Consider the following 27,418-nt stretch of genomic DNA (forward strand, 5'->3'; position numbering starts at 1 on the left):
ATGAAATATTTTCAAATATTTCAAACAAATTAATAAACCACGTTGAGAATGAAACTGACAGCCCGACGATAAAAAAAAATTAAGATTCAGCGAGTCAAAATGAGAAAAAAAGTCTTGACTGGGTCATCTAAATCATAGAAAAGGTTATACCTTGCTCTTTGATAACTATAACTGACGATCGTTTGATATCTTCGATACATTTTTTATTACCCTTAACTTTTTCATACATTTTTTAAAAACAAACTAACTAGATTATATACACACAAATTTCAATTCTGCAAACCTAAAATGAGATTCAAACGCAGAAAGTTATTTTTTATCAGGATAGAAAAAGAACGGGATCGCCAAAAAGCAAAGGCCAATTATGAAAGACTAATTAATGTGGCAAAAGCTCAGTAAGGATTGAATAATTAGTGATTATCATAATTGTACACGTATTATTTTATACCACATATATCATTTTAGAATTTTGAAAAATTGTGTTATTTATATAATACTGTGGTATACAGTAAATTTATAATAGTGGTGAGAGGATTCTAAATAGCTTGAGTGATTTCAATAGAAACGTTTATTACATCAATCTCAGTGGTACACAAACAGCGTTGTCAAACGTGAAGTGATTTGGTATTGTTACATGAAATGCCGGTGTAGTGGCGCGATAAGCCATTTAACGCATATTAAAAAAGTAACTAAACCATTTGACAATAGCATGTATTGATATAAGGTATATTATCTATACCTTCGGTTTACTTAGTAATTAATACTTCGCTTTATTTTGGAAATTATGTACTTGGAGGTAGTGAAAAAATACTCACGAACAAAATAATACCGAGAGTAATTTTGAATAATTTTACGAACATAATACGATAAAATCTTCCAAAATAAAGCTAATTGACGCATGCCAAAATAAAGACGGTCGAACTTCAGCGGTAACTTATTTCAAGGACTACTTGAAAATAAATCATTATTTGGGATGTAAAGAAAGAACATTGGTTTTTCGTACGACTTTTAGGAAACAAATGCAACTTACATAAGTACACACAAAAAATAAGATAGTTACAACAATTTTTCAGCAGAATCGTTGAATGAATCGTTGTAATTATCAAAATATCTTCTCTAAATATACAAGTATATATTACTAAGGCTTTATTGCCTTCGCACTAAAAAATAACATGTTACTTACGTTTATAATTATACCCATACACATGGAAATGATGAATAAGCTCTTATAAACTAATGACTGTTATGCAATAGATTCTCACGATTTTTTGTGTATAAAAAATAACATGAATAGTTATAAGAAAGTCGTCATTAATTCAAACGTAAAGAATGACTTTCTAATTTAATCTAAATTTTTAAACAATCATTCATACGAGTCTGTTACCTTCTTTTTGTTCCATGTTTGCATTATACTCGATTTAAGTATTTAGATTTTATTTTATCGAACTTATATGTAATAAGTAGAGACGCCTACCTTATCCAGTAAACAAAAACAAAGATGCAGTCATTCTCACATCTCTATCTAGTAGAATTTTTTATAACACGAATATCTATGCATGTTCTTTTATTTATATTTTATGAGATTTTAAGTGAATTTGCAGAGTGAACTCATTTTTTATTCAAACATTTGCATATTAAAGTTCTAGTTATCAGTAGCAGGTTATTAGTAGCAAGTTGTATGGTTTCTATAACAACTCTGCATTTTATAATATCAAGTATTTTATATTTTCAACAACAAATATAATGTTTAATTTATATCTTTGGATATAATATATATATATAGTAATGTTCATACTTATTTCAGTATTTACGTATACAGTAAATTTCTTTTATTTTAGATATGTTGAATTTGCACCTATGATATGCAAATTACCAACGAGTTTTTACTACGTTGATCGTTGTTTTTATTTACTGGATACATAAAATATTATTGAACGAAAAGCTTAAACTATGGTTCGCTTGTGGATCACAAAAAATCCTTACAGCTTCATTCAGTCCTATTCTGTATAGCTTATCAAGGGTAATAATTATGGCTTATTCGTCCACTTTTTTAAGCTTACTTATTTTCTTGGAAAAACATTTTGATTTTTCATTTTACAAATATCGCTACGTTTATACAAGTGAGTTGCAAAAATTCGTAAATATAAACAGTCTAAACTCTGTTGGTAGTTCTTATGTAGCTGAATATTCAAAAATTGACAGTAGAAAATTTTATTATGCAAATTCGGAAGATGAGTTATCCTTAGGTATTTGGCGTCTCGTACAAAAGTGAAAATGCATGCTGCTTCTTTTAATTGATACAAGATAAAAAAAACAATTACTTAAAAAATCGTACAAACATCAGTGGACATTATATAAGTTTGAAATACTCCAAAGATATTTCGTAGTTCAATAATGTTAATAGTTATCATATATCTTACACGTAACTATATATTTCGCATTAATAACATTCTCACGATCATTTCACAAAAACAGTTTTACCAACTTTAACGTGTTTGTAGCTCGTTAAGAATGGAAAAATTGAGATATATTACGATCCGCGAAGAAAATTATACGCTGTATAATTTTCGCAGATAGTAGGTTTACTCTCGAATATATACAGTAATAATTAATACACTGAATTACTTACCAAAATATACACGCACTTATATAAAAAGAAAGTTAATAAAAGTATTCACGAGATAGTGAGCGACTATTCTATCTAAAAGAGCTTAACATTACATCGAAATAAATAAACGAAGCGCCCTGTGCACGATATAAATATATTTTTTACTCAATTAGCAATGCATACAAAGACATGTATGTTGTATTTGTATGCGCATAAAAGGTATTCGCAAAACATTGTATATAATTTTTGTCACGGCTGCACAATGGCGATTTTACTATCCAAAAAGGATGGTCCTTCGAAAATGCATCGTTTGTTGTTTCGAAACTTTCATTCAGCAATGTTATTCACGTTCGTACGATAAGCGCAACCGATAGCGATAGCTCGAGTCTCTTCTTCGCCGTAATCGAAACAGCCGGTTGTACATGGCTCGCATTGCCCATCTTCGAAAGAAAAATATGAGGACTAATTAGCTAGAAGTGTAGGAAGAGTAGAACACAAAAGCTATACTTCCGTAAATACAATATTGTTGTGTATATAGGCGTGAGCTTCATACAATCGACTGCTATTGATTATTACATAACACAAAATTTTGGAAGCTTTTATGATTCTTACAGCGAGATGACGACACGGAATAACATTCAAAGAACAATTTTGCCTAAACGAATTTGGCCGACAATTAAAATTCATTTCAGCAGGTCTCGCTATAAAGAGAGGGAGAAAGAGCGTTGACTCAGTCGAACAGAAAAACAATGCATTCGCAAAAGTCCATCCCTAGCAACCATTACGCGGTTTCATGCTTGGTCTCCTTGTTGAGCAGCTGCTCTGTTGTGTTGGCATTGTTGGCCGTGAGTATATTTTGTTCCTTGAGATGGCGTCGTTTGTTCCTGTTATTGCGGTGCATGCAGCAGAGGGCGATGAAAATACAGCCAATGAATGCGCCAACGCACGACGCTATCCAGATCCACGTTGTACGAGCTTTCATGGCTTCGGCGCGTGTTTTCAGTATTGCTTGGCAGCTGCTGAACAGGGTCATTGTACGATTGGAGAAGCGCATCTCTGGCTTAACGTGTTGGCCGAATGCGCACTTCTTCTGTAGATTTTTTGGGCAGTCCACCGTCATGTTCAGCTGATAAAAAAAAAAAAAAAACATTATTTGATTAGCTTTTTCTGTGCGTCCTATTGATCATAAGATTATATAATATTAATTGAATGTGAGTATTATGAAGCTCTCTCCTTATACATTTTTGTCGTCACAGTTTCGTTAAGCCAGTTCATGAAATATAATAAAAACGCGAAGGAACATAAGCGAAATATTACAAAAACCCGTGCTCATTCTCCACCTCTTCCACTACAGATTCGATTAGCTTTTGTAGGCCCTTCAAAAATAGGTAAAACGAGTAAAAAAGTCAAAGCAGAAAAGCATAAATAAACTTACATTGATCTTGCGGAACTTGATCCACTCCTTAAAAGTGTAGCACTCGCAGGTCTTTTGATCGAATTGTATTGGGTTGTCGCGTAGATCGAGGTACTCAAGCAAGCACAATGGGGCGATATCCTCAGTGGTCACTCGAGTGATTTGATTGTGTGACACATTCAATATCGTGACCAATGGTATTGGGCTGAGTCGTGGTATCTGCGTGAGTTTGTTACCCGACAAGTACAACCATTTCAGTGGTGCTGTCACACCTGTCACTTCAAATACTGGATCGTGCAATTGATTCTCTTCGAAATACAAGTTGCGCAAATTATTCATGCGGAATAGACTTTTTGGTAAATCTGTCAACCCGTTTTTCGATAGATCTAGCACTTCCAGGTAGTAGGTCGACTCAAATGCTCCTTCGGGAATCGTTTGCACAAAGTTGTCAGCTAGATAGAGGAAACGTAGATTTGAGTAACGCTTCAACGAGTTGTTGCGTAGCTCGCGAATTCGATTTTCTCGGGCATCCAGTACCTATTAAAAAAATAAATATTGTAAGTTTTTTATCGACTAATTTATTTATTTAAAACAAAAAAGAGAAGAGGACAAAAAAAATAAATTCACGTGTATCGTCATTACCATTAATTTTTTTTTTTTTTCAGTAAAGCGCGACTTTCATTGAATTTTCAAGCTTAAACTGTAGGTCCAGTTATGATGCATTAAAATTCTCTTTCCACACCCATCTAAAAGTGGTGAGCAAGTTGGTTGCAAAACAAAGACAGAAAAGAAACGCACGACAAGACAAAAACAACGCATGTGTGAATGAAACTGCGAATTAGTTGCACTCCTTTTTTACTTTTGAAAACTTTTGGATCGCGTTTAACTTTGTTGTGTTTTTTTTCTTTCAGCTAGTGCTAAAATTCACGCTTGCAAAGGTACTCCACTCGACATATAAATGAGAGGAAGTGCAACAATGAAAAATGGTCCTTTTAGAGCTCTCCAGGTAAAAAAAGAAGAAATTCGCGTGCATCGTCATTACCATTAATCTGTTTTTTCACTAACACGCGATTTTAATTGAAGTTTCAAACTAAAAGTTTGGAACGTTAAAAGTTCCGAGCCATTAGCATGCTCTACTGAAAAACCGTAATAATGAAAAAAAAAAGATTTCAAAAATGAATCTCGTCATCTTTCTTTCATTCGACCAAAAAAAATTATAAATACAGTAACACCATCTAACCTCGACATTCGAACGCAGATTATCAGGTATATCTAGTAGCTTGAGATCCTTGCAGAGAACTTGATTGAGATTATATTTACGATCCTCGAAATACCGACACTTTTTAAGTGGTATTTCGGAATCCATCACTAACATTCCACTGGCAAGTTGTAGGAAAGTCAGCAGCGCCAACAGATTCATACCTGCAACGAAAAAATTGGAGAATTAGGGGAAAATATATATACACACAGATAGAAGAGAAGTTTCGAGCCGCGTGAAATTGGACGGGATTCAAAACAGAGCTTTGTATCGGTCGAATAGTGCCGAACTTTGGATTAGTTCCGTTCGCGTGGGGACAATTGTTGCCATTGCCATAATTTCTGTATTTAGCTTCTTCGATCGTAAATACGACATTCTCAGTCGTAATTTGTTAGAAGCATATGGCTGTAGTTTCTGTGTAATGAGATAAATTTTACAATAGAAAACATTATTCTCATCGAAATATGTTTTTTTTAATTATAAAAAGAAACCAATAATGCGAACAATTCTTATTGCTATGTAACTAATAATAAATGTAAACAATAGTCTTCCGGCACTTGCACATTAAATATTGAATAGCAGCCAAGAACTGAATCCATATAATAATAATTAGGTAGAGCCAAGGGAAATTGAGTATATCTAATGTTCCTTAAAATATATTAATATCTGTGCTGTAAAAGTCAGAACAAAAGCGAGACAGCATCAGCATAATACATTAATTAACTTGTGGCTCAAAGGCAAAAATTCATAATGAAGTGCATGCCTTGGGCATTCAGTTTTCTAAACCGATTAAAGTTACTTTCCGTCGTGTCTAACTAAACCCTCATCAAAGCTCCGGTGTTCACATACCCAGACAGGAGGTGTAAAACAACGATCAAAGAAGCTTTTGTATAAAAGCTCGAAGCGATTTTGCTTCGTTCCCTCCTTCGAGAATTCCTGCGAGAAGCGTGTTTTCTTTCGAGTCCAAAGGAAGTCAATGATTTATGAGGTGAATATTTCTCTTGCAGTGGCAGCTAATGCGGTTTTTCGATGCTCGCAGGTGTTCGAAATTAGGGGGCGAAACGCAATATTCGACTTGACGGAAATCGATTTAGTTTCTCTTTCTATTTTTATGTAAGAATTAATTGTCGCAGTAAAGCAAACGACGCAATATGCGAAATCGAAAGTGTATAATTGTAATCGGCTGTCGGATATTTCCTTGCGACTCGTATTGTTTTGTCACTTTCTCATTGAGAAGGCTGTCAGTTCGTATCAATGAAACCGTTAATCGTCATCGAACGAGACAATATCAATTTTGTAACTTCTCGTCTTGCGAAAGACTTTATTGTTCGCTTAAATCTATAATTAATGCCGTTGCTACAATCAGTGGAAAGCAAAAACCCGAAGGGAATCATATACATTGTTTTCGCAACGCGCGTAATGATCAAGATTTTGATCTTTGACGCTGTCAAATAGTAATCAACGAAAACTAGTGACCATCATAATGAAAAATGTCAACAGCGAGTTTGCAACAAAATTGAAAAAAAAGTGTTTGTTAAAACCCAATATGTAAAAGTCAATCTCGAAACTACCGCAGCGCAACGCATAGTAACAAAGCCTTTCACTATAGTGATCCACAGCAAGGTAGAAAATCCTTTTTACATGTCGTGCCATATAATATATATATATATATATATATATATATATATATATATATATATATATATATATATATATATATATATATATGTTTAAGCCCGAGATACTAGAACAATGACCAACAAACGGCTTCAAATTTTAATCAAAACGCTCGCCACCAACAGCAGCAGTACACTATTGTCGTGGGTACATGCGTATACACAAACCGCCCGCAGCCAAGTTCAGTCAGGCATAAACGTTATACTCTCTCTCTCTCTCTCTCTCTCTCTTTCTCTTCAGAATGGTCTGTCTGTATACTGACCGTGAAATCCGCTTTTTTTTTATCCGATGCTTCCGTTTGATTCTTGCGAGAAACCGGTCGTGCGCTAGTAAAAATACGCTGTGTATGAGTTTGTTGAACTTTTTTTTTTTAACGCTCCGAGGATTCGCAGACTCTCGTTAAAAATTGACCGTTTCAACAAAAATATGATTTTAAACATAAAGTTTCGATGTATTTCATAAAAATAACATTCCAATGGGCATTTGGCGCCATTATCATGATTCCATCTTCATTTATACGACAATTTAGTTAACATTTTTTTCCAAATGTCATACGAATTAAAATTATCAAAATTTAAAACAGATTTCGCTAAATAATTTTATAAACTTTTATAAATCTTGCTTCATCCAAAGAATTGAGTTTTCGAACAACTATTTCAGTAACGTAAATATACGTACGACATATGTTTGGTGAAATTTAGACTTGAAAATGAGATCAATACGATTAAAGTATGATAATTATTATTTTAAAAGAGCTTTAAATGTTAATTACATTATGAAGAATACTCGCAAACAGTTTTTGAATTTCATCGCATTCGCTACTTAAGATTAATGACAACATTGTAGATGGAACTGATTGAAAATTAAAAGCCACTCATCAATCAACAGATCATTGATATTTAAAATTCATTTGCTAGTTGGCTATTTCGCATAATAATCAGCTTGTAATCTGCTTCGAGGTGAGATGTTGTATTCGCAACGATAAAATGCGAACAAGATATTAAGATTAATTCATTATTTAAAATAGTAATAAAACAAATACGAATTTTCACGGTAATATAAAATCTGCTTGATAAATCCAAGTTATTTGTTAAAATGAAAACTGAATAATCATTTTAAACGTAAGCATACTTTTGAATATCTATAGCATTTATTATTTTGCTTTTCTTGTGCGCCACGGAAATCTCAATTCAAAATAAAAATTGGCACTGGATCTTATCCATTTGGAAAAAACATTGTTCATAATATACCTGGTTTTCATCGCTTTTGTCGTTCTGTCGACGAGTATACTCATAAAAAGCGTCGCGGATAATTGAAATACTAAAACATAATAATAAAACTCTCGGCAGCTGCGATTTCAATTAAAAGTTTTTATAGCAAAAATTAATCAAATATTCTTTAATCGCATAAAAAAGATAACGAGACCGAGATAGGGCGAGGGAGAAAATCATATTTTTTTTTTCTGCCCCATATAAAAGTGACAAGTTTTATGCAAATCCCGGAGGTGTTGGAGTCTGAAAACTAGGGGAGAGCAGATAAAACTTGCTCCACTGGAATATCGATCGGTCGAAACTTGCCACTTTTCAACTTATCGCATACATGAATATTTCGCAAGTTTGGATTTCTATCATTATTATTGAATTTACATGTTAAATTGCCATCTTGTCGCGTGCTCCAACGCACAAACTTTTCTTCTTGTTTTTTAAGCGTTTTAGGGTTGATTGAACATTCAAATGTGTCTTTTATTCCTCGATCATATATTCAACTAGGTGTGTAACTTGGAAGACGCAAACGAAAGTTTCGCAGCATTGATAAAGTCTTTCTCTGAAGCGACGAAACTTTATAGAGCTGCATTATACCACGGAAGGTGCTGCTCATTAAAACGCATACTTCGGTGACAACGCTTGTTCTTTCTTATCATTTAAGTTTATGGGGTATCGATCAAACTTTGTTCATTATCTTAATTAGTTTCTTTGTATCGAAAGTAATAAGAAGATATCCTCTTCTATCAAAAAGATATCCTTTTGTTACAGAGAAATTCTATTTTCAACTATTTTTAAATAAAAATCATCTCTCTTCTCAGGACTCGTGGTTCATCATAGCTAATATCATGAATAATCAAGTTCCTCTTTAGCTCTTTCAGCCGTACAATGAGTGCATTAATTTAATTTTTACTCTTGCTACTTATACGTTTTTGAGATCGTTAATTTTTATTACTATGTACAGAGCAACTGCTCGTAAAATTGAAAAAAATGTATACATCTCAAATCAATACTTGACACTCATCAGTAAACAAGTAACTCAACGACGACATCTGCATGTCCCCCTTTAAAGCAACGAGAAAAACCATTCGAAGCTTTCAGAGTCAATACAGCAAAACTCGATTAACACTTGAAACGAGGCGAAGTTCGAGTAGCAGCAGCAGCAGCAGCAGCAGCAGCATCACCCAAAATAATCAAGGCTCAGTGGATTAAGCCGACTCTCAGGGCTTGTAAGCCGTCGGCAGTGTAGTATAGCTGCAGCTCCTTCACAAAAATAAATTCGTTAAGCTTTTCGACGGGGATAATCATGGCAGAAGACGTCTCTCCTCGCATTGGAGACAAGTGCGAACTACGACAATTTGTTTCGAGGGATAGAGCTGTGTAATCAAGAAAGACGGTACATCGAGTAGAATTCTAAAATATCCGTCACACAGACTATCTTTCTAGAGAAAAAGTAGCCAGAGGCTCTCCCCGAGGCTTTAATGAAGTTTTCCGTTTGTGTTTGCCGCGGGCTTGTAATCATGCAGCGATGAAATCTTTGTGCGCCAAGTAACTTTGGTAATTATGAGTTCTATGGGATTTTAGCAACTGGAGATTCGACGGTGCAAACCCCGATGCCCAAAGAGAGACGGAAAATAACGTGCACCGAACAATGTCGAACGGTACGTATGCTCGTGTTGACAGAGCAGCATCAACTGCGAACAAGCGCATCAACCAAATGTTCCCACTTGTCATATTTAATTTATATTTCTTGCCTCTCTGCAACTGTCGTGCCATAAACTCGAGATAGTCGATCACTAGACTTAACTAAAATCCTCTGATTTCGGAATGTAATGCAGTGCAATCATTTCAAATTTCTTTTTTCTCTCGACATAGATCGGAGTTTATTGGCGGTAAATCGACGATTCCAAAAAGGCTAAAGAGAAATAGAGGAGGAAGCAAGTTTATAGCAAGCCAAACATTGAATTTGCGGAACGATGGTTTCGTAGTCGATAACGGGATTATGCACGGGTGAGCTGCCCATTATTGCAGAATTGGTCTAATTAATTTGCCACACGCGCGCGACTGTGGATCGGATTCGCACGTTACAGCAGCTTACAAAGCGGGAAGAAGCTGCTCATTCGACGTTGACGCAGCTTAATGAGAGGCACAGCAGGACGATGCTTCGCTCGCGCGAAACCCGAGCGCAAAGCCACAACGATTCGCGGCGCGCGATCTAAAAACGGCGGCGTCGTCGTCTTCAAAAATTATACCGCTTCTCGGAGCTTCTTCGCCTTTTCTCTCTCGCGTTTGAGGGGAGAAATCGAGGTCAAAAGCCCGTGTCGACGATGCACGTCGTCTTCTTTCGCGTACGACTGCGCGATCAATAGGCCGAGTCTAATGATTCTCACGTACGGCGCGCAGGTGTGCGGCGTCGACTTCCGCCTGTGGATATCAATGCGGAATATAATTGGCGAAGACGCGCCGCCGCCGCTCGAGGCTTCTTCGAGGCAAGTTGGCTTTGCGAGAGACGAATTGCCGAATGTCAGAATGCGTCCTTTTAGCGGTTAAGTGGGCTGTCCAACCGAAACACCGTGGCTATAGATGTTTACTAACCTAATAGAACTCCCGCGCTCGGTGGCTATCCGATTTTGTTTCTCTTTTTTCTTCTTCAATTGAAAATAAAGGAAAAGCTGATTCCGATGTATCGCGAGCCTACGAATCATTCCGCAGGGCTATTACTCCGAGCTCCAATCTATCTAATGTGGCCTACGCGCAAATCTAGATGACAAATCTCGGACGAGGCTCAACAAAGTTTTAAAGCGTATATCGTTTGCCCTGCATAATTAATCCGACGCGAAACACTCAGTGCACATCGGAGGCACACACACTCCGCATTCGATTCCCTCGGCGCTCCTATGATTAAACTAAACGTCGAGTTGCCGGCGAGACTTCAGCGTTAATTTGACCGTTACTCGCGAATCGCAAAGTATTTTCCAGCGTTCTTCTCTTAGCTAGAAATAGATATCGCTGGGAGCGCATGCAATTTAATTTCCATTGCACAAGTGTTACGAAAAACATGATCGCCGCGCGCGACCATAACAGTCTTCCCGAAATATCTCTACTGGAGAGCAAAAGAGAGAGAGAGAGAGAGAGAGAGAGAGAGAGAGAGAGAGAGAGAGAGAGAGAGAGAAGAGGAGGGGGGGTGTTTTTATAGTGCTCCCTTTTGGGCATAGTTTCTGCACGCGCGCCGTTATAGCCGTCCGAAATAAGCTCGTTGCTGGCCAAACATCACGTATTCTTCTTTTTCGCGAGTCAGCCAAGCTTCTCCTGTACATGCAACGGCCGAGAAAATTCGCGCTGAAGGTGAGCTCTGAATTTTCATTTATTTTATCTGCTTCTATTTCTCGAAAAACCAATGGTTTAATAAATAGACGAGATCGGAATTGTTGCGGTGCGTTTTCACTTCGCGCGCGTAATTGTCAGGTTGCATCGATGCCCGCAGCCACAAAAGACAGAGCAGGGTTCGCTCAAGCCGGGATGACACGACAACAATTTCTTTTGCTAAGCGACACGATGTTCGCCGTCGTCCGATCGCCATAAGCTCGTGCGCCTAGATGCCTCTCCATAGCACGTCGCTCTCTTGGTGCACGCATTAATTAGTACAAGCAGTCGAGCGCGTGTGTAAACTAACGAAGCCCTCTCTCTCTCTCTCTCTCTCTCTCTCTCTCTCTCTCTCTCTCTCTCTCTCTCTCTCTCTCTCTCTCCTCGACAGACTTGAATGACGCGCAAGCTTCTTATCACGACCAATTATTCTCGAGTAAGCAGGTCGTGCGAGTACTCGTATCGTACATTACAGTTCACTTTGCGACAATCACAAGCAACCTGTCGTCAAATTTTCGAAAATAAAAATATATATATATAGCTTCCCATTTAATTGTCGCCTTGGGTGCTTCTTCTTCTCACTCTTGTGTCTTGACGTGTCGGCAAAGTGAAAACACGCGCGCGCGCGAGAGAGTTTTTCTCTCTGCCCCTTGAGAAAGAAAATCGGGAGCAGCCCAGGCAATTAGGGGATAGCCAAGGCGCCGCGTGGCTTGATTGACGTTGCGAGTGCTTCGAAAATAAATACACTCACGAGAAGAGAGTTTACGAGCGCCAAGAAAAATATGCTTTCTGATAATATTGTCTCCGCGCTTGTCTTCTTATTTCGGACGATTCGACATGTTTGGAGCGGGAAAGGTTAGTGTCTTTTTTTATACGACCAAGGGCATCAAAGCTTCTGGAGATAATTGCAACGTATGCGTGGCACAAAGTGAAATTGGCTCGAGGAAGGGCGCTCAAATCTTTCACGTCGCTATAGAGCGCGAGAAGGAAAACCTACATATTTTCGTGCATAATTGTCGAAAGTTTGCTTGGAACGCACGAAGATGAGATTCGGGAACGTCAAGTTCTTGAATCAACCGGGCGGGAGAAGCATCAATCTACCTCGACTCTGCGGCAGCGAGGGCTCTAACGAGTGTCGTGTTTGTCTTAGGTGCCAAGAAAAACACCGCTCCTCGGTCTTCTGTCCCATTAACTCCCAGGTGAGGAGCATTTCAATGACGAACACCTAGTTCTCCTGTGCGCGCGGTGTACAAAACATCGACGAAGGCAAGTACAGAAAAAGGAAAGGGCGGCAAAAGATAGGTCTCGTTTCATGCGAAGCTCGACAAATTGCGTGTCGGGAAAAACCCAAGTTAAAGCCGTATCGGTCTTATGTGTCAAATGAAACGGGCAAGCGCGCCTCTATCATCCGTTCGAAATGCGATATGGTATCGTGGACATTTGATCAGCAATGGAATCACAGGCACGCACGTGAAGATTGGCTCGATGCTCGTTTGTTGTCCTGAGTCCGTTCGAGGGGCGAGAGAATGCTACGAGGAAATTTTCCAGTCAAATTTACAATTCACCGACGCAAATCTCATATTCACAAAATCCAACTAGTTGTTTCTCTCGAGTGAAGTTAAATTTATTCGTTGAACGAGAAAAAAATTGTACGGTACAATTCCTCCATTCTTTTTTCCTCGATTTTCTCCTCTTTTGGAACTCACATCTGCAGACACGTAATATACATGGAACCTCGAAACGAGCAACTTCTGCCTAGGAATAAAACTGCCTGATCGGCGGAAAACTCACCTCTGGCTTGCGAAGAATTCGTCATCGGTGAGAAGCCGGGCGTCCGAAGTTGGAATCACGAGCGTCCACTTTCTCGCAAGCAAGCCACTCGAGCTGGCCCCCGTGGGAGCAAGCGCGACCGAGGAGAACGAGCTTAATAACGCGCTGGAGAAAATTACGCGGGGGGAGAACGAAGCGCAGCCGATCGCCGTGGCGAAGAAATCATTAGACGCGATTGCGCGCTGGCGAACGCAGAGACGCGGCGTGTTCCGCCTGGCGCTGTAGCCGGGCGTAGCGCGCGCAAAAGTGCAAATGAATGTCGGAAACGGCCTCGGACGGTGCCTTCCGAGGAGGAAGCGAGGCGGAGGCGTTGCCGGCACGCTCCGCCGGGAACGAGTTTTCGAAAGTGCTTATTGCAAAACTATTTATTGGCCGCGGAGTACTCCTCTTCGAGGCGGAAGGTCGTTTAGTCTCGAGACGCGCTCCGGCTACATTCGTTAATATTGCAAAGGCCGAGCTCGAGGAGGAGCGGCGCGTTGGTCTGGATTTTAGGACGACGCACCGTATTCGAGCGCAATTAGCGCGCTAATGCCGGAATAATTTCTCCTGTGCACGTGAACCACTGAACTACATGTGCGTTTGCGGGGTAGCATCTGTGATACGTGAAAATATTTTCGCGTGCCACTGTCGTACTGCCAGTGGGTTTAGCCGATTAATGCTCCTTGAAAATGCAACAGGGATTTGGCTATTGCAGTAATAATACTCATTTCACGTGGATTGACGTGGCAAAGCCAGATCGGATGGAAAATCAAAAATGTATCAAAGTAGTAGTACTCGATAAATTACATGGTAAATTACAGCATGACATTCTTCGTATTAGTTAAAGAGGATGCTAAGAATAACTGTATAATTGTTAAATTACATCGTATTTGTCTATATGATTAAGAAATTCACAGTATACACCAATAGTGTAGCTGGTTATGATGAGGTAATTGAAAATGACAGCGATATTTTCCTTTCGTTGTACTATATCATATTTTCTTATGTATAGTTGATTGAATGTGCACTCACGCTACTCAACGATAAAAATGACAATGAAATGTTTGCTCGGGCGGAGAGAATAGTCGGAATCTATTTTAAAATAGAGCTTGTTGCTGAATCATCCGCTGCCTTCTTTTACACCACAATATTACAACTTTACCTTTTATTTGCACACGTACGGCTCGAGCTGCTGCATCTTATCAACGTTCTTTGCGCGGTCGGTGCATGTTATAACGTAAAACAAAAGAAAAAGACGAAAACGCTCGCTGCAAACGAAAAATTTCGTTTTAAATATTCGTCACCCGAAAGCTGCGCCTTTTAAATGTGGTATATTTGCAGCTTTGCAATTCGTTTATAAATACATTGTTTTAATTTTCACTGAAAATTTGCATTTCATTCTCTGCGCTTGTCTTGTCTACATTGAATTTAATTGCATTTATTGCAAAGCAAACTACTGAAAACACTATAGTTTCTAAAAACCGTAAAATATAGAAAAAATAAATAAAAAAAACATGCTCGATATCTTGTTTTCACTTGACTATTTTGAATTCGTAGCAGGTCAAAATTCTTGCGAGTTTGGCTTTAAAAAACTTATAAAAAGAGGAACTTAGTAGTCACGTATAGCTACAATGTGCTGCCACAAAAAAACAAGCTCCCGCACACAGGCGTGCTGGCGTCCAAATAACTCCTACGGCAATAATTTTTCGACGCGGCGTTGCACCTAAAAAGAGCCCAACAAAGAATTATACTCGGCGCGCCTCAACAAAAATGCACTCAGTACGTTCGTTGCATGTGTCGCGAGAAAGGAAAAAGAAGAAAATTAATAAAATAGGAGTCGAGTTGCGTGATCGATAGTCGATTTACTCCGGGAATGTTTTGACTTATGAAAAACGAGCAGCACAATGTGGGCGCCAGCAAGTTGCTCAAATTAATTTACCGAACTTTATTCGTAAAGAAAATCAGTAAGAGAAGCCTTGGTGGAGGTGAACAACTGACTGTTTCTATTGTATCGGTTGCCTAGAGGGAGGTGGAGTTAGGGGGTGGTTAATGCGTTATATAAATGGAAATTTCACGCTGTCTGGTTATCTTTATTCCAACGCGAATTTCATCTATTCACTGTGCAGGAATAAGGCTATTAATCAAAGTTTTCGTTATTCGGAACAAGTATATCATTGGATTTATCATCAAAAGTTTATTCAACCGGTATAACCTTCTCGCCTATTGTTTGGCGAATACGCTTTGTTCGTATAATCTTTGAAAAAATTGTATTACTCAAGAAAATAAAGAATTCTTTCATGATTAATGTACGTTACTATAAAAAACGAATAAAACCAAATCATCCATTGTTGTTTTCTTCTTTCCGATTCCAATGGTAAATAAATATCGTACGTTGAAAATCGAGTATATGCAGATCTGCTTGTTTTCAAGAAATGCTCTATATACGATTAAATCAGGAGAACGGTAGAAGTGTGATATTGAGACTACTACATATATGCAGAGAAAACATTTTTATTAATGCACAACATCGAGTTTTCCTCGCGAATAACGCCGTTAAATGTGTCCACTTTGAACCTTTAAGCGAATGTCTTGATAATCGTTTTCATCCGTTAAATATTTTATCAGTAATAGTCGATATTTCCAATACATCTAAAGATAAAAATGTTGACCGTGTTGATTGCTTTACAAAAAAATGTAACAACCGTGCAGTGAATTTTTTTTATTGAACACGTATACTGCTCGAGGGCTTTTTGGGAATATTCGTGTGAAGTCGAGCTTTTATTCGGACACGTATAGAGTTCATGAAGGTTCATTTGCAATGCAAATAACTTCATTCAGGTCGGTATGAAATTAAATGGCTCGGATAATTAATTGATAATTGTAACTAGTTTCTTGATTTTTTGCTGTCTCATCTGAATAAAATATCCTAAATATAACAAAAACTTTGTTGCAATTAATACGTTTTCAAAATTTAGTTGCTTTGTAATACGCTATTTCAAAATACATATAACAACATAAACAACTTTCGAATGGGCTCTTCAGCTTCAAATCGGATTCCACTGTAATACCATATTCAAAATAATTGTATAATTCTACGCGCGAACCTTAATGAAATGCAAATTTTCAAACAGAATTTTTGAAGCACGCACAACGACTATACATTAGCTATCGTCGTTTCTCGCTTCATGGCGAAATTTGTGAAAACACATAAAGCAGGTCATTATCAGAGGTAATCACGATTTGCGATCGAACGCTGTTAATTTACGTGAAGCTCGTAATGTACAAAAACGAAAATCCCAATAACCTTCGTCTAAATTGACAAAATAACTCGACGACCATGTGCTAAAAGGGATCAAAGCTGCTGCTGTCGCTAGCTCGTACATAGAAGGGGCTCGCGATATTTGCGCAGCTCTCGTATCACATTATCAATCTGTAATTCGATAGCTCTACGAGAGAAGACTTCTACTGACTTATTTAAAAGATGATTACATGTTCTGCACTGAGCTTAGACTTTTTCAAAGGAGATTTCCTGCTTATAGATTGATCGATCAATCAATACACTTTGATCAATACAGAATACAAATAGAGAGAAATGTCATTTAAAATCTTTCAAGATGGTCAGGGAGGCATAACGGCAAAATTCCTAATTAGCTTAAAAAACCATAGGGGCAAATTGAAAAAAGATTTCATAACATACCTTGGCATTCTAAAGTCAATAGTAAAATTCCATACGGTGAACAAAAATTGTTTCATCTTCAAAAATGTAATATTTTGTAAAAACATAATTTAATTTTAGTTATTCCTACGTGTGAACATCTATTTTTGCACAGCAGCTCCCTCGACACGAAGCTTACGGCAACCTCGATCTGCAATGTGGAAATGATTCCAATGGGTAGTTCCGTTCGCGCATGTAAAAACGTGCACGCTGCTATCGCTCCGTCGAGCGCGCGAGTTCAATTTTGGACGAGGAAAAGGTTAGTGATATATGTGTGTTTGTGTGTGTGTGGGTGTGGGTTCGAATAAATACAAAACGGTTGGGCATCGCGAAGGAGAGAAAGAAAGAGAGAGAACGGAAACAAATGGCGGCGCGCAACTGAACCCCGCACTCCCGAGAAGATGCGAGAGGAAGAAAAAACTTACGTACGAATTCGATAAGCTACTGCAGCCAGCTACGTCAGCGCAACACTCGCGGAATTTGTGGTTGCGCTAGCTCTGCAATAGGAGTCAGCCTCCGGGCTGCTCTTCGAAGCCCCTGACACTATCGCCGAAATCTGCGGGCGACCTCGGAGATCACCAACGGAGATTCCCTTGCTCCCCTCTCGTCTCTCCTTGTTTGCCGATCTCTCCCGCGTTTCGTCCTCGCGCCCAGCAGGACAATTCCGCACGCTCGCTGCACCTCATTGCGTCACCGGAAGAGAATCCAGAGAGGTTGCAGCTTGGAGACGCTTAGCTGCTTTGCGCGCGACGTCGAAAAAGAAAGGACGGACTTTTGTCTCGACACGTGTCTGCCCCCGACAAGCCTCAGTAATGCTCCTCGCGTGCGTCGGATCGCTCCCCTACCTCGCCCCCATTCGTCGTTGGCGAACTTTCTCGCTTGCTCCTTCGCGCTACTGTCTCGCGGACGTTTGCGCCCCGGAAATAGCGATTATCGAGTGTGCTCGCTACAATCTTAATATATTACTGCTTTCTCGATTTTTAAATTTTATTATTGTTTTATATCAACGATTTAACAAAAATAAACTATCGAATCTCAACGTTTTTTTCCCCACAAAGTATAAAAAAAAAAGAAAAGTAAAAAATACTTCTTCCCCCTTAATTTTCGAGACTTTCATTTCAAAAATTGTAACAAATGCAACAAGTAACTTGACTTAGAAAAAAAAATCTAAAAGACATTCGGAAATGATGAAAGAAGAGATTTTTCTTAAAACTAGGTTAAAAAAATTAAATTAAGCACTTTTTTCAACTTTAGGCTAAAACTTCACCAGTACGCCCACCCTCCTCTTTAATAAACACACGAGTTCTTCAATTCTTTGTTTTCTTACGTTCCAGTTTGTTGTCCTCGACGCGTGTGAGTGTCGACATTGCACAATTGGAAAATTTATTTTTAGTTACGCTAGAGGTATTAAAAAACCGTAAATGTGCGACAAGTGTAAACTAACATAGTGTGAAAAACTATAACTGCTACCCACATTGAGAACCGATTGTCAAATTTCCAAAATGCGATACGCGTACTTATAATTCTTTGATTAATTCGATAATTTTTACAATCTCAGACTCTCAAACCATTAGTTGTATCATCACGGAAAATCATAATTTCTGGTGGAATTGTTATAACGACAAAAACATACAAGTGGAATCATAATAATTCAATCAAAGCACTCTGTGGTTCATTATATGCAATATTACAGCAAAGTCTGAGGGAACGACGTAAAGGCGCTTAAAAGCAATTATAATGTTCCCTTCCACATTTTTATTGCCATTGACAGGACGGATGAGGAACGGATAGTTTGACGACGCTTTTACGTGGCATCACATAGATTGAATGGCACAAGCGGATGTTTTTATAAGGCTTACTTCTCCCTTATTGAAGCACGAAAACTGCTGACTTTGTGTCTTGATTACACGCTCGCGACGTGCCCCCCTCGCTCGCTCAAATTTGCATCTGACTCGTACAAATTCATTTAACGTAAAAAGCTCCGCGCAGTCAAAAAAAAAAAAAAAATAGAACGACGAACGTTTTACACTAGCCTTCGATACAAAGAGAAAAAGTTTCTCGTTTTCTAGTCAGCGGAAGTACACCAGCATCAAAGTCACGGGACTTTTGTTAGAAAAGTTGCTCTTTTTTAAAAATTAAAATGTGACTGCACGCTTTTTCGTACAAATCGCAACAATCATTCAGTCGTCTCCACAATTCAATACAATGAAATAAATAGTAAGACTGAGACGTCTATTGACTTTTGAAATTTCATTTTGTAGATCTTGCAAACCAAGCGAGCAAGATACGTGACAGTGATTTATTTGATTGTATTGAATTTTCGGGATGAGCTCGTAAGGCCGAATTTTTATGATTTGTTACATTTTTTATTCCGACGAATATTTCAGCGGGATGAAAAACCTTTTGATTAATATTCACTCGAAAATGCTGTCATGTTCAATGGACGGAACGATTTTTTTTTATTTCGTCGAAAGTCTATCAGAAATTGAACCCTATCGATTTAAAATGTATAACCAACCGAACGTGGTTGAAAAAGAATGTATCGTATTTGATTAAAATTTAACGGGGTTTCGTGGGCATTCCTTTTCCTTTTTCTCTTTTATTCTTACTTTTCTTTTTTATGTTTGCCGACTTAACAAAAACCTGTAGTCAAAACGAAATTTCATCTATCTATTAATGTATAGTCGTTAAAAATATACGTCAGAGTGAGCATCACGCAACTAAGGGCATATCGATTACCAGTTCTAATTAAATTTACACACGCAAGACTTAATCTCTTTTTCTCTAGCAAAGATGAAGTCGAGCGATTATGTGTGAGAGAAAAAAAGTCGCGCGAGCGCATGATGGAAAGACAAGTGTGTGTATGGAAACGCGTGAACCACCTACACGTGTACTGGATCAATATGATCATGAGCTATTATGTGTAACAATGTCCATCGCATTTTCCACGAGATGGAGAAAGCTTGCAAATTTTTCGAGTTAATATTCTATTTTTTTTTTGCATAAATATTTAAAGAAGATAAGGTGCGAGAGTAGAGGGGATAATAGTTATTTCTCTTGAAGTTTGCAAGTATGCTGATATTAGTGATGGAAATACGTTGAATGCATACATTGTTTTGCAAATCACTTTTAAAATTAAAAGAAAAGGTATTCTTTCAAATATCAATCGAAATTATAGTTCATTAAAACAAATTTTCAAGTGCAAACAATTTAATTTCTCTCTGCGAGCCAATCTTGATTCCCTTCATTCAGGCTTATCTCGAGCGTTTCCACTCTAATAACACTAGATACAGCAGGATATACAATTGAAATAAACGTATTTCACTGAGTAAATTATTTTTGTCGAGTAATACCCGCCTCCAGAGGATAAACAGAAAAAACTTCCGATCCATGGCGTGCAATTCAATTTCTTCCCAATGCAAAAGCTTTTTTCAATCGAGAAAGATTTATGCTCGCGTCATCGTCGTTATCCCCCTCTGAAAAACATATCCATCAACGTAAATTAGCCGTCGAATGGAAAATAAAAAAACAACGCCTCACCCGCACGCATATTTTGCGTCTCGTCGAGTTTCATCGTCATTATCGACGACGTGAAAAAGCGAACGAATGCCGATTATGATCCGCGTGTGCGCGTAACACAACTCTCTCTTGCTCCCGCCCGTTGGGAAAATTCGATACGTGCCAACATACACAAGCGCGCGTATGGTCGACGGTTTCCATTTGCTTAATCGTCATTTCTCCCAATCCTTTTTGTTTCATCACGTCCGATGAATGTGCGCAAAGTTCGATTTGCTGAAGTTTACTCGACAAACGAAAATGAAACTGCACCAATGAAGAGTCGATGACGATGGGGGCTCGAGACGATAATTCGTATTTTCGTTGATGTAACGAAGGATGCACTCGTCGGTGAGTGTTTTAATTTTATTGTTGACTGCGTTATCTTCCCATTGGCTTGATTAACAGGACATTTGTGTCACAATTATTTTCTGAATTAATTGACTGCCGCAGACAGTAATAAACTTTGTTCGTATCATTTTATCATTTTGCGGAAAGTTCACACAACCATTATTATTATTATTATTATTGTTATTCTTCTTGAAGCATTTCAAGTGTACATTTTTTATGTCTATTGATATTTAATAATTCTTTTATTTCGAAATAATTCTACAAACGCGAAACAAAGGCTCATATTTATTATTAAAGAACCGTAAAAATAATATAATACTCATTCGTTTCTAACTATAAATGAAATAAAACCAACGAGTTTTTATCTAAATGTTATGCTTTTTTGTTTGAATATACGAGGAGACAAAATAATTGAATTAAATTTCGCACAGACATGACACTATTCATACAAGGTATAAAAATACTGTTTTTTAATTGAAGATACCGACGCGCAGTGCAAAGGATTTAATTAATTATTATCTGTCCTACTCTATGTTTTCAAAAATATATTTACATACTATCTATGTAAAATAAAATCTCATATTTGTTTATTTAATGATTTAATTTGAAATTTCAATGTAACACTGTCACACGAGAATCCGACAGAGATAGAGAGAAAGGAAAAAAATTATGCAATTTTTTTCAGCTCTCTGACAATATCTCCCGTATGCGTGTCCGACGAGCATGGAAAAATCACTTTTACCACGAGCCGTCAGCCTATGAAAAATCGGTCGATCGGTCGGACAAGAGGCAACGAGTTGAAAATCGCGTGTCGGAAAAAATTTATCACGTCTTACCGCCGGACGGATCAATTTACTACCACTTCACTGGGGATTTATTCAACGAGCCACTTATATGCTCCACCTTAAAAAAGTATGTACTTTCTGTAAAAACAATGGTGCTTTCGTTACGTAAGTTATCAAAACTTTTTCTGTAATATATTACTTTTCTGTAACATATATTTTTCTTTTTTTTTTACTTGGTGAACGATCTATGAGATTTTATCACGACACTCGTATGGAATTTCTTTCTCATTTGAAATTCAATCAAAATGAAATAATCTCGCTAATAACAACAATTATCTATTTTCATTTGTAATGGTTAAAATTTCACAATGCACTCTCGATTATTAACGAGGTCACCAAACTTTACCATTCTTTGGATGTCCTTGTTGAATTCACTTACACAACATCAGCGACAATAAATTAAAAACACATCGAGTGAACTCACCTGTAACAGAAAGAAGAAAGAACAATCGGTGAGTTTGGAAAACATGTGTCAAAGCAAAAGTGATTGTAATCATAATTAAAAGAAAAAGTACATTTGTTATATGCAATATTTTATTTCGTAAAAATAAATACAGCTGTATAGTCTTCTGATAATTACACTGACAGAATTAATATAATAAAATTTGCTATATTATTATTATCTTATTATCGTTGTTGCTAATTCGAGAATTACTGTTATGTGGAAGCAGCAGAATAATACAATAATTGCAGTAATATTTAATGCAATACATAGTAATCGTAGGTTATACACGTGTTATTATAAAATGTATTAAACCTTTATCAATTTCTACCTTAATAATTTTTATGTGACAATATTGAAAAGCTCATTATAAATAATAATAAGAATCATAATGTATCATGATAAAGAAATGTTATATTATAATAATTATGAAAATATGCAATAATATATATTAGAATACCTAGTAAAAATTATTATGATTTAAATTTGATTGAGTTAATTTTCTGTATTCTGCTTATAGTAATAAGTAAAGGTTGTAGTAAATTTTACTGTATGAATTAGTAATTTTTATTGCGATAAGAGTATATCCAACTAATACTATTTTCTAATAATTGTAACTACTGGTTATGGTAAACTTTATAATATTAATTCTGTCGGTGTAAAGAAAGAGGGGAAAACGCTGCTCTTTGTTAAAAATAATTAATTTACATAATTACGATTTTGACTGTCATTTTATTGGCTTATCGGCTATGCGTCTATATTACGTCCGATTGATCTTGCGCTTGCGAGCGACATTTCCATTATGAAACGTTAAGCCATCTGATGCTGTAAGAGCCTTATAAGCTCTATGCCTTTCTCGTTATATGTCTACGCTAATGATCGCCAACCCTTAATGCTTTCAAAGCAATAGTGAACCTCTTAACGAACGTATGTATATATGATTATGCTTTACCGCATTTTTCTGCAGACTTGTCACTCGAAAATCTCTTGTACGTAGTATGCATAAGATAAGATATATAGATTAAGATAGGCTTACGAACATTGGTACCAGATACGCTTAATTGACGTTTTTTCTAATAATATTAGGCAGTTGACTTTTTTTATTTTTAGTTTGTGAATTTTATAAACGAAAAATTAACAAATATTTAAATACGGATGAAAAGTTTTAAAGATTCGTTTATTTCTCTATTAAATTGCAATAATTACTGTTGACAATTATAATAATTTTCAATATTTATCGCTTAAGTTAAGCCACTTTCGACAAGGGTATATTGTTAAGGTTAAGTTTTGACTCTCGAAATTAAAAAATGGAATATTCCCATTCATTCGACTAAAATAAAATAAAATATCTCACCTTCAAACGTTTTATACAAATTTTATACGCATTTTTTAAATCGATTTTACACAACTTTTATTAAAAAATTATTCTGTAACAATTGTATAAATTGTATATCATAAAAATCAATTAAAACATTTTTTTCATCCACACGTCGCATTTAGATAGAAAATAAAATTGACTCTACACTAAAGAAAAGTGTTTTAATTTATTGTATATTCAAATAATATTTAGAAATTTGTTCTTGAAGATGTAATTTTTCAGCTTGGAAAGATAACTTTTTGTTTCTTAAATTACAAAATGATCTTTTTGAGGATTTAGTACACTTATTTAAAATGAACCTTTGAACTTTTGAGTATCGGAGAAAATAATAAATGATAAACTGCAATTTTCAAATATAAAGTTAAGTACGAGAAAAATGAGTTATTCATAAATCACGGTATTATTTAAATCATCCGACATAGTAGATTTTATTCTTCATACTATGACGTTAATACATTCTAATTAAACAAAAAGCTGTATACCAGCTGCTCTTAAGTCTAAAAAGAGACAAAGAAACAGTGGAACGTTAATTATTGCAGCAGTGTTAAAATCAGCGGCTTTCGCCGCCTTAAAAAGTACTAATGCCATCACCGAAGAGATTCTTTTGTTTCTTTTATTTTTTTTTTATTTTTTCGTTTCTCATGAGGATTTTTTTTAAATTTTTTGTTTCTCTCAGAAGACGTTTGTGTCGTCACAGAAACTTCTTTCTACTTTTTTTATCTTTATTTAACACTCTCCTCCCCCAACACCTACATTCTTTGCGGCCGAGATTCGTTTAATGACTTTCCTCGGTAACGAAGCAAGCGAAGAGGGCTTAGTTCTGTCGCTTGTATCTCTAGGTAAATTAAATGTAATCGATTTCTGAATTAAAGAAGATTTATACTCTTTTTTTTCTTTCATTCAGCAGCAGGCAAACGGTTTAGTTTTCATTTTTTATGTACTAGTGTGGCATGACGATTGGGATTAAAAGCTACTTATACATTTGCAAACGTATTTTTTGTGTAAATTGTTGATAGATTGTTGTTTCAATCGTTGGAAGTATTTAAAAAAAATATGAAGTCGGTCTAACAGTTTGCAATCCAAATCATTTCATTTTTGGTTTGGATATATGTATTTGGAAAATCTTCCGATGGACTGTTAAAAAAAATACAGCCAAATTTTATTTCGGTAATACAGTTTTTTATATTTTATGCAAAGAAAACCATTTTTATTTAAAATGTAGAAAACCGATTGTCCAATAATTTAACATAGTAACAACAGTAGCCGAATGGGTAATAGCTAAACCCGAGGAAAGCTCATGATGCACAAACCTTTACATTGAAAGGTTATTACACCATTGGCCAAAAATATGGTCCACGTCGATGATTTTCTTTAAGAATGCAGAAAATTGGAGAAAACCCATTTACAGCGTTGGCTTTTTACGATTGGATAAAGCCACAAACGAAAAAATAGCGTGCAGATAGATTGATGTACCAGCTATTCAAACGAAAGTTTGACTGTAGCGAATCGACAGGTTCGATCAAAGCGAAGAAAGAAATGGAAAAATGAAAGCAGTTGTACACTGACATGACGCCCGATCAATCGATTACCGTCAGATATCTGGCCGCACGCGGATCATGGCACGAACGTAACCTCGTGAAACTAAAACGGGCACAGTCGACTAATAAAAGCTCTCTCGCGCGCATATAAGTGTCCCGCCATAAAACTCGCTTTGATTCCCGAAACAATTTCCGCGCGTGGAAACCCCTTTTTTACGACACAAAGATGACGTCGAATCAAACTTTCTCATTAAAAAGACTTCTTCTCTAAAAAAAATGAGGTTTCTAACGAGAAAATAAAAACGAAGAAGAACGTCAAGCTATTTAGAGCTTCGAGAGAGTCTCGAGGGGATTTTAACGAGGGGCTTATGGAACGCGGCTGTCAGTCAGTCAGCCATTCGATTGTTTCGCCAAGTGGATATATCCACCGGCGCAGTGAGCGCGAGAATTTTTAATCCCGTGGAGAGCTTCGATCATTTTTTTTTTGTGTTATTTTACTTCTATTGGCCATTTTCATCCGCTTTCATCGCAAGCTATTTACGACTGTCTATATTCTTTTTCCTTTTTTTCAGCGATACTTATCACGGGTATTTGAATAGAGGTCTTTTATTGGCGATACGATTGGATATTTTAAACTTTTATTGGTACTATGAATAAGATCGATTGGAAATCGACTGCCTAGAAAGCTCTTTTTATCTGTGCAATATCACGCGATAGAAAAACATATTTGAATTCACCTCTCGCTTACTCGTCAAAACAAGTTTAATATTTTAGTAAGTTCAATTACTATAAAACTCGTGCAATCTCGTCATACTCTCGTTGAAGTATCGATAATATCGAGGAGATATCGAAGAGTCGTATCAGCGTCGCTGAGATGGATAGCAGCAAAATACATCTCCCAAAGATCCGAAATAAACTTCTGATTTCAAATCTCATTGAGAAAAGTAATCTTAGATTATTAAAACTTTTCTATATTTGTGATGAATCAAAAAAAAAAAAAAAAAAAACAAATCTCCACTGCTAAAAACGTAAAGTAATTTGAATAATGACGCCGTAGATCAACATTATTTTCAGTCTATTTCTCTGAAACGATTTGGTATACGATCAGAGAGGGTCGAAGCTCGTAGAATAAAAAAAATAAGCGGCATAGGCTGATGCCTTGCTATCGGATTTCTGGCGTACCACGTTCATAGTCGATGATGTGGAGTTAATTTTCGTTGCTCGACTTCTATCCCTTTAACAGTGAGTGTTCTCCGTAAGCTTTCATTTGTAAAGGAGAGAATTTTAATTTAATTATTTAAAGTCTATTTGAGAATATAATATGAATACTTTCACGGATATAGTAATCAATGGTACATCAATTCCTTTTAAGAGTACTGATGACCTTTTGCGATTTAAATTATTAATATGTGTGGCATTGATTTACAGTTTAACGACAATGTGCCGTAGACTGATCTTTTCCTGTAATCGAAAATTGACAGAAATAATCGATTCATCTAATAAAGTGCTCTTTAGCGGATTACTTTTTTTTGTGAGTCAGGAATGATCTGAAAAACAGAGAATCATAATTTGGTACCATTTCATTGAATTTTTACACGCTTGCACGCTTATTTTTTCGGTAGCTGTGCTAAAAATCAATCAATATAAGATTTGTCGTAACAATTACTAAATAATGAACAATAATACCAGCAATTCTTCAAAATCGAAATTAGTTGCAAACTATATTTTTCATCTTCGAAATTTCGTCCTTTCCAGAGCTTCGAAAGGTATAGCGTTGCATTAAAAAGTCAAAGCTAATGACACTGCAGAGCTGGCACGTTACAATGAAAATCTGAAATTTCCGATAAAAAAGGGAAAAAATGTATAGCTGTCGGCATATTCGGACTGTAGACTATCAATTTGTGTACAGATTTTTTATTAAATAAAATAAAAAATGATGATAAAATTATGTTTACTTGTTTTGTCAACTGATTTTAGTAATAGCATACAATGATCAGATTGAATGTTAAGGGCGTGCAGTACATGAAATTCGATAGAACGATGTCGTATCACAACACAATTTTCACGTTATACATAAAACACGATAGGCGATAATTAAAACACTCTCATCACAACGACATTCATCTCCGTCAGCGTATAAACACAAACATGTGCCATACTTGATCAAATATTATCCCATCCACGCGGAATAAATTAAACATGG

The 27,418-nt window shown here is 36.6% G+C and overlaps 1 protein-coding gene across 1 annotated transcript in view; it reads right to left on the reverse strand.

Moving 5' to 3' along the window:
• Positions 1-489: 489 nt before the first annotated feature.
• Positions 490-27,418, reverse strand: part of LOC131665645 (tsukushi) — a 45,620-nt gene continuing 18,691 nt past the window's right edge. The window contains exons 2-4 of the mRNA XM_058937685.1: positions 5,263-5,444; positions 4,044-4,559; positions 490-3,734 (exon numbers count right to left, since the gene is read on the reverse strand). Of these exons, the coding sequence (XP_058793668.1) occupies positions 3,390-3,734; positions 4,044-4,559; positions 5,263-5,444 (1,043 nt within the window). The 3' untranslated portion in view covers positions 490-3,389. The remainder of the gene's footprint in view (positions 3,735-4,043; positions 4,560-5,262; positions 5,445-27,418) is intronic.

This window comes from Phymastichus coffea, unplaced genomic scaffold, assembly GCF_024137745.1.
Source record: "Phymastichus coffea isolate CEN01 unplaced genomic scaffold, Cenicafe_Pcof_1.1 PCOF00053, whole genome shotgun sequence".
NCBI lineage: Eukaryota > Metazoa > Arthropoda > Insecta > Hymenoptera > Eulophidae > Phymastichus > Phymastichus coffea.